Genomic DNA, 13,555 nt, shown 5'->3' on the forward strand with positions numbered 1-13,555 from the left:
CTCTCAATTTCCAATTCTTTGTCACCATGAAAGAACTGCTATATTTTTGTACTTATAGGTCCTTTCCCTTTTTCTTTAATCTTTTTGGGATACCGATCTAATAGTGGTGGTATTACTGGGTCAAAGAGTATGTACAATTTCAGAGCCTTAAATTGTTTTTAAATGCAAAAAAAAGGAGGTTTACAAAGGAAAACAGTTATATTGGAATACAATTACCCCAAAACAACATCAACAAAAATAAGTTTGTGGGCCCCAGGTTAAGGCCCTCTGGCTAGTGTCTTTTTATTCTTCCAGCATTTTCAAATCACTTGCTGAACTCTTGGAGAAATCTCGAGGAAACTTGAAGAAATATACTTTTTATTTAATGGAAAGCTCCAGTAAGGCCCAAGGAATTTCACCATCTCCACATGACTGGACTGGGAGGAAGAAAGAGAGACCCTGGCTACCAGAAATCTGTCAGTGAGGCAAACCTGTGTTTCTTAGCATCAGTCAAACTCCAGGGAAGCTTATGCTGGTGACTGTCTAAAAGGAAACTGTTGCCCAAAGTCTTTTCTCTTTTCTCTGAATTAAGTTCTGTGCCATTCATTTGTGCTTTCTTTTACACCAAATACGAAAGGGATCTAGGCTGAGGAGGAACTTGGGACTTCTGCCTGTCCTCTTTTGACTTGTATTATTAAAACCTGGGGGAGGGAGGGTCTGAAATGCACCCATCCAAATCCTTATGTGATTCCTAATATGCAGAGCAAAAGAAGACATATTTAATAGATGACATTAATTCAATTCAACATGCATTAAGCGCCTTCCTTGTGCTATCTAGGTGTGGCTATGGGAGAATATGAAGACAGAAAAAAGCATGTGGATAATACAAAGACAGAAACCTAACGTTCTCTGCTACCAAGACATTTATATTCTACTGGAGGTGAAACAAAATATATACAAAATAATTTCCTTGGGAAAGGAGGAAGAGGAGAACACCAACAACTTGGGCCACTAGGGAAAGCCTTGTCTAAGAGGTGACAGCTGAGTTCAGCCTTTAAGGAAGGTAGAGATTCCAAGAGATGGAGGTGAGGGGAGAGATAGCATTCTAGGCATATGGGACAGCTTTTGCAAAGCCATAGAGGCAGCAGGTAGAATACCGTATATAGGTTGTAATATGGAGGATGTATCGAAGAAGAGAGATCATTTAGCTCTTCTGCGGTTTGGTTTTTAAAGCCTGTCACAGTCTGGCTCCAGCCTAATTTTCCATGTTTATAGTATATTACTCTTATTTCTGGGGTCTGCATTCTAGTCAGACTGGCCTGTTTCCTATTCAAAAATATGATGTTGCTTCTCCTGCCTCTATTCCTTTATAAATGCTATCCCCATGCCTGGAATGCACTGCCCTATCATTTCTGCCTCATAGAGTCCTTGGCATCCTTCAAAGCTCAGTTTGAGAGTTACGCCTTATAAAATGATCTATCTTGCTTCTTCCCAAACCCCAGTTGCTATCCTTATCTCCCCAGAAATAACTTGGTAATGTTCCATATACATGTTCCCCCTACCCCCACTAGAATGCATGCTCCTCAAGTGCAGGGATTTTTGTTTCTTACAGGATAATCAGGTGGTCATATCTAGATGTCTCAGCAGGCAGTTGATTATTGCAGGATGGATCTCAAGACCAAGATGAAGGTTGTGATGAGATTACTGAAGAAGTATGCAAAGAAAGAGAAGAGGGCTTAGGAGAGATCCCTGAGTGCACTCATGAGAAGGGGCAGGGAAATGGGTTGTGGTTCAGCAAAGAAAACTCAGAAGTGACAGTGAGATAGGAAAAGCAAGAGGTGGTCCAGTGTCAGATGCTACAGAGAAGTCAAGAAGGATAAGGAGGGAGAGGAACCATTGGATTAAACAGAGTTAACCTTGGACAGTGTAGATAAATGATGGAAATGCTCATGACATCGTATCAAAAACTACTATTAACATGCTCTTTGAATTTGCTAACTGCGCATTCAAATTCTGCTTTGCTCATTTCTCCCATTGTTAGTGCCTCCTCCTGAAATTGCCTTGTTATTTTGTATATGTGCACATGTGTGTTCTCCCTATAATTTTGTAAGCACTTGAAGGCACAGACTTTCATTTTTGTCTTTGTATGCCTAATACACAGTGCCTGAAAACATACTAGATGCTTATTAGCTGCTTGATTTACATGTATTTTTGTTTGATTTTTACAATAACTGAATAAGATAGTACAAATGTTATTTTTCCTTATTTTTATCATTATTGAAATTGAGAGGTTGAATGATTTTCCCTCAAATTACAGAGTTAGTAAGAGTATAGATTTAGGATTAGAACCCGCATTGGTAGCTTTTTTAGTTTGAGCAAGTAGGGCTATCTATCTATCAAAATTTCCAAATACTTTGGGAGATTACTGTATAACTTTAGTGCACCTTTTTGGTACAGAATATCTCTGAATAGAGGCAGCTAGATGGGGCAGTAGATAGAGTGCTGGGTCTGGAGTCAGGAAGACCTGAGTTCAAATCCTGCCTCTGACACTAGAAGTGTGGCCTTGGGCAAATCACATAACCTCAGTTTGCCTCAATTTCTACAACTGTAAAATGGAATGGGGATAATAATAGCTTGTACTTCTAGGATTTTTGCGAGGATACTGTGACTTAATGTTTGCAAAGAGCTCAGCATACTGACTGAGACATAGGCACTATATAAATTTTTTTTATGATGATTATGATTATTATGGTATGCCAATTCTGCACGATACAGGGGTATGTATCTCTTTACATTTGGTACTTTTATTTTTGCCCCTGCTGTTCCTTTTCTTTGGTCTTATTTATTTTTGAAGCTTCCTGTGTTCCCCGGGGGGTACATATTTGAAAGATTTGGAAAAGAAAGAAGGGTAGGGGTATAACCAAAGTAAACTTTTCCTACTGTTCTAGGTGACCTTAATGAAGACTTTTTCCACTCTGGAGGAGGTAGCTCTCACTTGGCAGAGGTGGCCTCTGAATCTGAATGCTTTTTGAAGTAAAACTATAATTAGAGTACTCTTTTTAGACAATGTCTGTCTTGTCTTTTACTGGCATTCTGATGGCTTGTCTTTCCCACTGGGTCAACAGATTTCACAGGGTAAAGGGGTGCATTACTTCCCGTATTTTCTAGTTCAGAGATAGTAAAATTATTCTGTGTTCTTAGCATAGTTATCAACTAGCCTCAGGAATTACAAATACCACAAACTCACTCTTTGACAAGTAGCATATTGAAAAGGCCACTAATAACTTGTTTAGAAGAAAAATGCCCTGGAATTCAAATAGGAAATGTGGATTTTAAATCAATTTGCCAAAGACTTTTTTTGGTGGCCTCTTTATACGGAAAAACAAAGATTTCTATATCTTCAACCTTTGAATACTTTTTAAGTTGAGTGAACTTAGTGACAATATAATATGATTAAAGTGCCTTTTATTATGTTTGGCACAGGAAGCTTGAATATAATACGTGATTTGTGTGTTCAGTTTGATAAAGGAAAGATAATTACTACGAATCATTTTGTTGACTGATTATTGTCCAAGCAGTTGGTAATTTTTAACATATCAAGACAAAATGGGAAAATTAGATATTAAGGAATGCATGATTCTCTTTTTAAAAAGTGTGACTTACGGGAATCCACAAATTTAAAAATGCTTAAAATTTCTGAAATATAGAAGAAATATAATAGAAAAAATTATAAAAAATTTTTTTTCTATTTGGTATAGTTCATTTTGGCATAGTGATATTTTAAAAACTAAGATCCAGAACCAATTTTCTTTTCTTCTTTATTGTACTTATTCACAAATACCAGATTAAAGGGTGTCACTTAAAAACATGAAGTGACTTATTTTTTCTTTCAACTCAGATTTTCATTTTGTATAGAAAATATGCTATTAATAGTGTCCAGGAGTCAAATATACATCTTAACCTTGTGGGCTACATGGACACACGCACTTAGAAGACATAAAGAACCTGCTGTATTGCTAATTGGCTAGCTCTTGAAATAGAGGGTTAATAAATTTTGTGCCATCAGAGATACATGTTTTTAATCGTACTTTAACAGTTAGGAAAGGATGATATGCTGGGAAGAATCTAGGAATCAAGAGACACTGATTTTAGTACTGCTTTGCTGCTAGTTATCTTTTCGCAAATTACTTTTCTTGATCCTTTTTTCTTTAAATGAAGGGGCTAGACAAGATGAGCTGTACATTTTTTTTTTTAGCTCTAAAATTCAGCTTTGTGTAAAAAGATCATTGGATTTGGAAAGGAAGTTGGATTTGAGTTCCAGTTCTGCTACTTACTTCTCAGATGACCTTGAGCAAGTCTCCATTGTGTAATTGTGAATTGGGACTAAATGGTACCTGTAGTACTTTCCTCACAGGGTTGTTGTGAGGAAGGTGCTTTGTAAAAAATGTAAAAGAACTTCGTATGTGAAATATAATTAAATTTGAAATGTTATTAAAAGAGGAGTAGGAATATTTAGTTCTTACTAAACTTTTCTACCTTTGTTGTACTTTATCAGTGCTTGAGAATGCTATCATGTATAGATGGCCTCATCCATATTAGTTCCATTTTGGAAATACTATTAATTAGGCCCTTAATTATTTATCATAACTATACTGTTTCCTTTATAAAAGAGAAACAGCAATTATTTAAAAATACATATTTACAAGGGGATATATACTCCAGTGAATTCCAGGGGCCATGTGGTGAAATTGTATATGAATTAGAAGTCTAGATTTGTATTTTTCTGGGAGATTCCCTAAAAGTGAAAAAGCAGGAAAAAAGTAAGCTTGTTTTAGTTTCCATTACATACAGGTAAAAATTGGTCAGTTTTAAAATAATTACTTCTTCTTCTGCCGTCATATAATTGTTACAGCTAGAGTTGGAACTGGTCAGCGTCCCAACAGACAACTGTGAATAAAAACATGTTGACAGGTTTCCAGTTTGATACTTTATTTTTATAGTTAACAATTTCTGTAGCTCTTGAAGGTTTACAAATTGCTTTCCTAATAGTAACCCCGGAGGAAAGTAATCGTATATAATCACTTGGATTTCACAGGTGAAAAAGTGATTCACTTGTCTATAGTGTCATAGATAGGGTTAGAGTAGGGATTTGAACCCAGATCTCTCTTGACTCAACAAGTATTTTTAAAAATGTGTTCTTATTTATTTCATTAAGTATTCTCTGTTACATATACATTTTTATATTCATTTTAATAAAATTTTGAGTTCCAAATTCTCTTCTCTCCTCCTGCTCCTCCCCTTCCGCTCCCTTGAGAAGGTATTTTATCAATTAATACTGTGAAATAATATAAAATATATTTCATATTAGCCCTTCAGCAAGTATTTTTAAAAGACCGACTATATACTGGAGACTATACTAGATACAGGAAATAGAAAAACAAATCATTCCCTGCCTTCAAAGATTTTATATCCTAACTTATATCATGCTATATTGTGTTAGGCCATGTTAGGTCAGCCTTACTCCAAATCCAGCATAATTTCCTTGATGATATCAGACTGCTAGGTTTGTTAGTTTATCCTCTGGCAGTTTTTATTTTTAATGAGTAAGTGAGAAAGTTTGCTTCTTCCCCTCCCCACTTAGGTATTTTGAAAACAGAAAAATCACCATTTTGTTGTATGAGGAACCCTGAATAAGCAGTTGTTCATCTCTCAGGGTGAGAACTGAAATGTGAGAATTGACTTTAGTCTATTATTTACTCATCTTGGAAGACAACATTTCATAGACTTCTTAGCTACAATATAGTTATGTGAATGACGTTCATAGTTTGAGTCCTTCAAGTTAATATTGTAAGAGCTTATATTTACATACGACTTTATAATTACTAAGCTCTTCACATACAATATGCTATCCTATTTGAGTTTTCTGTCAGTTCCAAGGCAGATATTTTACAGATGAGGATACTTGGGCCCAGAAAGGTGATTTAACTTGTCCCAATGTCACCCCAATAATGAATTTTAGGGCCATGGATTTTTAGTCCTGTTGGAATATTTTTTTCAACTATACTTAATATATATTGCCTTTTCTTTTTTTTTTGGATGCATCTGCAATCTCCATTTGGTAATTGTATAACTTTAATTTCTTCCGATTATTTTCAGTAAGGGATCAGATGTCATGCTTAATCCTAAGCCTTCAGAGCAGTCTACCATGTGTGAAAGACATTGTGCAAAGTCATCCTCAAAACTTTCTATGCACATAGAAGGGTAAGTAGCAGAAGTAGTCTGTCATTTTGATTGCTATTCCTTTTAGGAGGGAAGGAGATGTTTGGTGGTGGTGGTGGGGAGGGGGGGTATGATACTGTATGTATCAAATTGCTATTTTGGTTTTGAGCTTTTTAAAAATAGAAGGAGGGGTGTGGGATGAATGTACAGTACAGAGGGGTTGATGTGAGTCATCAGCCTGTCATCATTATCATTTAGACTAGTTTTCTGAAACTAAACCTTTAAAAGTAGCAACTAAATTTAATTTTCCTGTTGTTAAACTTCTTTTAACATTGTTCTCTCCTCTGAGTAGAGACCAGTGGAAAGGGGAGAAAGGGTAGCATTTTTGCTTTGGAAGCGGAATATTCTCTTCAATTATCTGACGTTGGATAGTTTGGAAGATCATCTTCCCTTTAGAACTTGTGCTTCAACAGCAGGTTTAGCCTTTTATAGATTTCCTTTTTGTGACCAGATATAATACTCTGTGAGATGTCTGGAAGCAGTATACAATTTTCTAATATGAATTAGAAAAATAATTGGATGCCAGAGAAGAAAAGCTAAGGACTTCAGTTTTGTATTTAAACATTGTAATCTAGTATAGATGTTAGTAACCTAATAATTGGAGAAATTCAGGAGATATTTTTTTTGTGATAGGTTTTTGAATTGCTATACAATAATATATGTTAGGAAAGAAAGGGGAAGGCATTTCTATATTCAGTTTTTTATAAGTGTTTTAAAAATATGTACTTTTAAGGTTTACTTTATTGGTGAAGAATAGATTTTGCTTACTTCATTATTTAAACTTCTTTTGTAAAGGAAGTGACCTTTTCCTTCCATTTCTCTTCTACCACACCATGTAAAATAATTAATCTGAGAGTATAACAAATTGTTGATATGAAGTGTTGAGTGAAAGGTGAGGGAAGGAAATAGGCATTGATTAAGCACCTATGTGATGGGCACTGTGTTAATCACGTTATAGATATTATCTCCTTTGATCTTAGGAATCCTAGGAACCCTAGGAAGTAGGTTCTGATATTATCCTCACTTTACAGTTGAGGCAGTTGAGGGAAGCAGAGATTAAGTACTTGCCCAGGGTCACATAGTAAGAGTCTAAAAGTAGATTTAAACTCAGGGCTTCCTGATTCTAGGCCCAATACTCTATCCACTATACCACCTAGCTGCCTCAAATTTTATAGAAACAATTGAAGGTAATTAAAAGCAGCCTCTTTGGAGATTTATTAATGTCTTGTGAAGGCTTTCTATTTTAGCTTTATTTGGAAATGACATATGATTAGTAGAACTATTGTTTGCTATAGCATTTCATGCTTCATTGCTTCTCTACTTCACATCCCTGCCTGTTCTGACAACTAGGTGAATTATAACAAAGTAGTGGTCACTTTCTGGTTTGTATTATTGACTTCTGTGCTAACTGAATCTCTTTGTTCCATTCTTTTTGGTTCTAAGCTGCTTACCTTTAAATTTGTGGTCAGTAGTTCCATTTATAAATACGTTAGTATGATCAGTAGGAACATGGTATTACATCTTTACTTTTTAGGTTAATGCTGAACTATATCTGAGTTACTATAGTGAGATGCAGATATAAGATTTGAGCTGTTTGGTCCATAATTTTAGTCTTTTCTGTATTCCAAACAACTAAGTATTTAGCCTTGATACCTGTTAACTACTTATATATTCCTGTGCAAGTTAAGTTTCTTTAATTTCCCTTAAGGGTACGGGGATAATTAAGAAATGATGTAAAGATTTGTGAAACCAGGATAGAATTCTGTTATTTACAGAAGTTAATATCATAACTGGTCAGTTCTGTGTTAATGAAATGTAAATGACTTAAAAGAGAGATCCACTTTTAGTAGGGGTTATTCCTTTGAACATGGCTAGAAGTTGAAAATGTTTTATTATAAGTCACTTAATTGATATGCATTGTTTTGAAATTGGTTATTCATTGTATTTATACATTCCATCCCAGAACCTGTTGTTACAACTGAAGTTTATCTGGTAACTTATTTGTTTACTTTTGTTTTAAAATTTACTTTATACTTAAATACAAAATAAGAAAAGAAAAAAAGAACATTGCCATGTACATGGCAGAACATCAGAGAGGATTCAATGTAAGGCAATATCTAGTAACTTTTAAATGAATTCATTTTTTATTAGAGTCCATCTTACAAAAAGTGTTCTGTTATTAATTCTTTAGCGGAATCTCATCCTCCTGATGGGGAAGTGAATAATGCTAAGTGTAAAAATTGGGTTCTAATTTTTTTGCTTGTATCTGAGTTTCATATCTATGTCTATATACATATACATGCATACACATATATGTATATATGTACACACATGAGTGCACAAACACACACACACACACACACATACACACACACAAACATGTGCGCACGACAATTAACTAACCTAAAAATGTAAATTTCCTGGTCTAAAAGGTTCTAAATTTTACTGACAACAGAGAAATAAAGTTTGAGCTAATTTTCATTATTTGGCCTGGTTATTGGCAAAGTAAATTTAATGTGTTAAGCCCAATTATGTAGGAAATTTTTAGCAGAGACGACCATCTCTACAAGTGACCTGAACCAAAGATGAACTGCTCTAAGACCACACACAAACCAGAAGCTCCATCTGATGTTTCCAAAGAACCAGAGGGACCTGACTTTTATTTGCTGTTTTCCTTTTTCCCTTTTCACCTTTTATCTGTAAAGTCTCCTTATCAAAAGGGATGGCCCCCTTTGACTTTGTCAAAGTGCCTGTCCATTTTTCTTCTTTCCCCTCACATTGTTTCCCAGTATAAGCTCCATAGTTAAGAACTCTTGATACAATGTTTGTGATATCAGTTAGCTATTCATTGGGGAGACTTTGTCTCTCAATAGAATCCAGTGGGGAAATGTGAGAAATGATTATGTCTCTCTTGTACTTAATAACTAATTATTGTACTGGGATCAAGGTTTTTCCCCTTTTCTACTTCCTTATCCAGAATTGGATGAGGATCCTTAACCAGTATTGGAAATTTTTTTAAAATTTTATCATTTTTATTTAATATTTTAGTTTTCAACATTGATTTCCACAAGATTTTGAGTTACAGATTTTCTCCCCGTTTCTACCCTCCCCCCCATTCCAAGATGGCATATATTCTGGTTGCCTCGTTCCCCAGTCAGCTCTCCCTTCTTTCACTCCACTCCCCCACCCCATCCCCTTTCCCCTTACTTTCTCATAGGGCAAGATAGATTTCTATGCCCCATTCCCTATATATCTTGTTTCCCAGCTGCAGGCAAAAAACAACTTTTTTTTTTAAGCATCTGCTTTTAAAACTTTGAGTTCCAAATTCTCTCCCCTCCTCCCTTCCCACCCACCCTCCCTAGGAAGGCAAGCAATTCAACATAGATCACACATATATCATTATGTAAAACTCTTCCACAATGCTTATATTGTGAAAGGCTAACTATATTTCCTTCCATCCTATTCTGTCCCCCTTTATTCAGTTTTCTCCCTTGATCCTGTCCCTTTTTAAAGGTGTTTGCTTTTGATTATCTCCTCCCCCATCTGTCCTCCCTTCTATGATCCCTCCTTTTTTTTAACCCCCTTCCCCTTACTTTCCTGTGGAGTAAGATACCCAGTTGAGTGTGTATGTTATTCCCTCCTCAAGTTGAATCCAATGAGAGTAAGATTTCACTCATTCCCCCTCACCTGCCCCCTCTTCCCTTCCCACAGAACTGCTTTTTCTTGCCACTTTTATGGGAGATAATTTACTCCATTCTATCTCTCTCTTTCTCCTTCTCTCAATATATTCCTCTCTCACTCCTCAAATTTATTTCATTATTTTAAAAACCATCCCTTCATATTCAATTCATCCTGTGCCCTCTGTCTATATTCCTTTCAACTCCCCTAATACTGAGAAAGGTCTCATAAATTACACACATCATCTTTCCATGTAGGAATGTAAACATAACAGTTCAATTTTAGTAAGTCCCTTATGAATTCCCTTTCTTGTTTACCTTTTCATGCTTCTCTTGATTGTTGTATTTGAAAGTCAAATTTTCTATTCAGCTCTGGTCTTTTCATTGAGAAAGCTTGAAAGTCCTCTATTTTATTGAACGTCCATATTTTGCCTTGGAGCATGATACTCAATTTTGCTGGGTAGGTGATTCTTGGTTTTAATCCTAGCTCCTTTGGCCTCTGAATATCATATTCCAAGCCCTTTGATCCCTTAATGTAGAAGTTGCTAGATCTTGTGTTATCCTGATTGTGTTTCCACAATACTCAGATGTTTTTTTTCTGGCTGCTTGCATTATTTTCTCCTTGACCTGGAAACTCTGGAATTTGGCAACAATATTCCTAAGAGTTTTCTTTTTGGGATCTTTTTCAAGAGGCGATTGGTGGATTCATTCAATTTCTATTGTACCCTCTGGTTCTAGAACATCAGGGCAGTTTTCCTTGATAATTTTTTGAAAGATGATGTCTCTTTTTTTGATCATGGCTTTCAGGTAGTCCAGTAATTTTAAAATTCTCTCTCCTGGCTCTGTTCTCCTAGTCAGTGGTTTTTCCAGTGAGATGTTTCGCATTGTCTTCCATTTTTTTCATTCCTTTGGTTCTGTTTTATAATATCTTGATTTCTTATAAGTTCACTAGCTTCTACTTGCTACAATCTAATTTTTAGGGTGATATTTTCTTCAGTGGTCTTTTGGACCTCCTTTTCCATTTGGGTAATTCTGCCTTTCAAGGCATTCTTCTCCTCATTGGCTTTTTGGAGCTCTTTTGACATTTGGGCTAGGCTATTCTTTAAGGTGTTGTTTTCTTCAGTATTTTTTTGGGTCTCCTTTACCAAGTCCTTGACTTGTTTTTCATGGTTTTCTTGCATCACAATCATTTCTCTTCCCGATTTTTCCTCTACTGCTCTTAACTTGCTTTTTCAAATCCTTTTTGAGCTCTTCCATGTCCTGAGACCAATTCATATTTTTCTTGGAGGCTTTTGATGTAGGCTCTTTGACTTTGTTGACTTCTTCTGGCTGTATGTTTAGATCTTCTTTGTCACCAAAAAAGGAATCTAGAGTTTGAGTTTGAGTCTGTGTTTGAGTCTGAGTTTGTTTTCGCTGCCTGTTCATGTTCCCAGCCAACTACTTGACCCTTGAGCTTTTTGTCAGGATATGACTGCTTGTAGAGTAGAGAGTACTTTGTCCCAAGCTTTAGGGTCCAAGCACTGCTGTTTTCAGAGCTACTTCTACTCCACCATCACTCCAGGCTCTGTCACAGCAGTGCTCCTCCTCCCCCAAGAACCACCAACCAGGAGCGCAATCCAGATCCAAGCAGGGCACAGCCAGGGAATCTGCCTTTGGGCCCACAAAGCGGTCCTTGCACTCCTGCTCTGATCCGCTGCTAGATTCCTCCCGCCATGTGAGCCAGGGATATGGGAAGCAGCTGATGCTGTAGCTCTGGAAGCAGCCTCAGAAGTTTCCTGCTGTTGCCACTGCCACCGCAGCACCACCTCTGCTACCCCCAGGGCTGGTAGCTGGACCACTCTGAACTCGATTCTGCAGTTTCCCTCTAACCTGCTCTTTGGTGTTTGTGGGTTGAGAAGTCTGGTAACTGCCACAGCTCACTGATTCATGACCCCAAGGCCTGTTCAGGCTGGCTGACTCCAGATCTGGTCTGTCCTGAGGTGGCCCATGCTGGGCTGTGCTCTGCTCCCAGCACCGTGCGATAGACCCTTCCTGGCCACCATCCAGGCTCTCCTGGGCTGGAGACCTGTTTCCCTCTGCTATTTCGTTGGTTCCGCAACTCTAGAATTTGTTCAGAGCCATTTTTTACAGGTGTTTGGAGGGATTTGGGGGAGAGCTTAAGCAAGTCCCTGCTTTCCAGCTGCCATCTTGGCTCTGCCCCCGGAAATTTTTCTGAAATACTTACCCAGCTAGGATGGCTAAGATCTAGTCAAAGAAAGTAAAAGAAGTTCTAAGTTTGGGCTAATGGGTACATTCCTGCTCTTTGTGTTTGCTTAGATAGGTCTGGTAAGTGTTGATTCTCTCTTTTGTCAGAGAGGCAACATGGAAATTGAGAAGTCTCTTTGACCAAGATCTGGGTGACTGAAGTCGTGTACCCCAAGATCCTCATTGTAATATAGCCCACCCTTTCATTATAATATTCATTCTCTCATTAATTGTTAACCAGTCAGAGTTGATTGTCACCCTCAGGAACACCTCTTTTAAAGGGTGAGCCCACCACTATGAAGGTTGTTTGGTCTAAGAGAGATGACCAAATGACCAAGCTTTTATTAATGAACGGGCTGGCTTTATTAATAAAATATTGTTACCCAGAAAAAATAAATATATTAGAACATTTTTAGTAAAGTTAGTGATCTGTGTCTTATGAGATGAGTTATATAAGGATTTTCTACTGAATTGTAGTTAGAATTATTTAATGATGGTACTAAATAATTCTATTTACTTCTTTTTCAAAGAGTTTTCTTTGTTTCAGATTAGCTTCCAAACTTCTTTGAATCATGTTGATTAAAAAAAACAACTAAATGCATTCAATATTTCCTAAAGAGACCTTCTCTGTGCTTCTTTGTGGTGTGGAAGTGATCCTGAAATCTTGAAGGCTGTGCTAGTGGAATTTAAGGTCTTGTAGTTTGTATTAAAATGAGAAGGCTCTGTTTGAGTACCAGTACCTCTGTAAGTATGGAGATACTTATCATTAATAGACCCACTAGGTAATGAAATTGGCCTTGGCAAGTCAGGGAATGAAGAAAAATGATCATCAGTTCTGTTTAGAACTTTTCTGCATTTCTAATGTCAGAAAAAGGGAAAGAGGAGAGCACTAAGAAGAACCCATTATAAAAACTATAAATATTTAATTAATTGTTGGTTCTTTTGATATGTCAACAAATGAGATGATATGCTATGGGAGAAATTGAGTTACAAAATTAGGCATTTCTGTTATAAACAAAACTGGAAGACAGCAAGTTGCTTTAGGATACTGAAAGAACCCACAAACTGCTACAACAAGCAAATACTTGATTTTGCCAAGCAGAGACATGTTAGCCAAAGGCAAAACTAGTTTATAGTATTAAGTCATTTGTAAAATATTATGGAGAATCTTGCAAGATTGTAATATCTCACAAAATAATGAAAAAACAGTGGAAGGACAATAAATTTTTAGGAAGTTTAGTGTTAGATCCAACCAAGCCAGACTATCTGAAGAACATTTTCAGATTAAACTTGGAAGGAGAGAACAAACAGATGGAAAATGTAACAGATTTGTCAACATTTCTGTAGTGACTTAGCAATGGAATTGTCACAGGTGA

The 13,555-nt window shown here is 36.6% G+C and overlaps 1 protein-coding gene across 3 annotated transcripts in view; it reads left to right on the top strand.

Moving 5' to 3' along the window:
* Window positions 1-13,555, top strand: part of FBXO15 (F-box protein 15) — an 88,382-nt gene that overhangs the window by 1,534 nt on the left and 73,293 nt on the right. Inside the window, exons 1-2 of one of the 3 annotated variants that reach the window (XM_036752353.1) lie at window positions 295-1,064; window positions 6,136-6,240. In XM_036752353.1, coding sequence (XP_036608248.1) covers window positions 6,152-6,240 — 89 coding nt within the window. In that variant the 5' untranslated portion in view covers window positions 295-1,064; window positions 6,136-6,151. Of the gene's footprint in view, window positions 1-294; window positions 1,065-6,135; window positions 6,241-13,555 lie in introns of those variants that run through there. The other 2 variants (XM_036752358.1, XM_036752345.1) reach the window with 2 other exon arrangements.

The sequence above is a fragment of the Trichosurus vulpecula genome, chromosome 1 (assembly GCF_011100635.1).
Source record: "Trichosurus vulpecula isolate mTriVul1 chromosome 1, mTriVul1.pri, whole genome shotgun sequence".
Classification (NCBI taxonomy): domain Eukaryota; kingdom Metazoa; phylum Chordata; class Mammalia; order Diprotodontia; family Phalangeridae; genus Trichosurus; species Trichosurus vulpecula.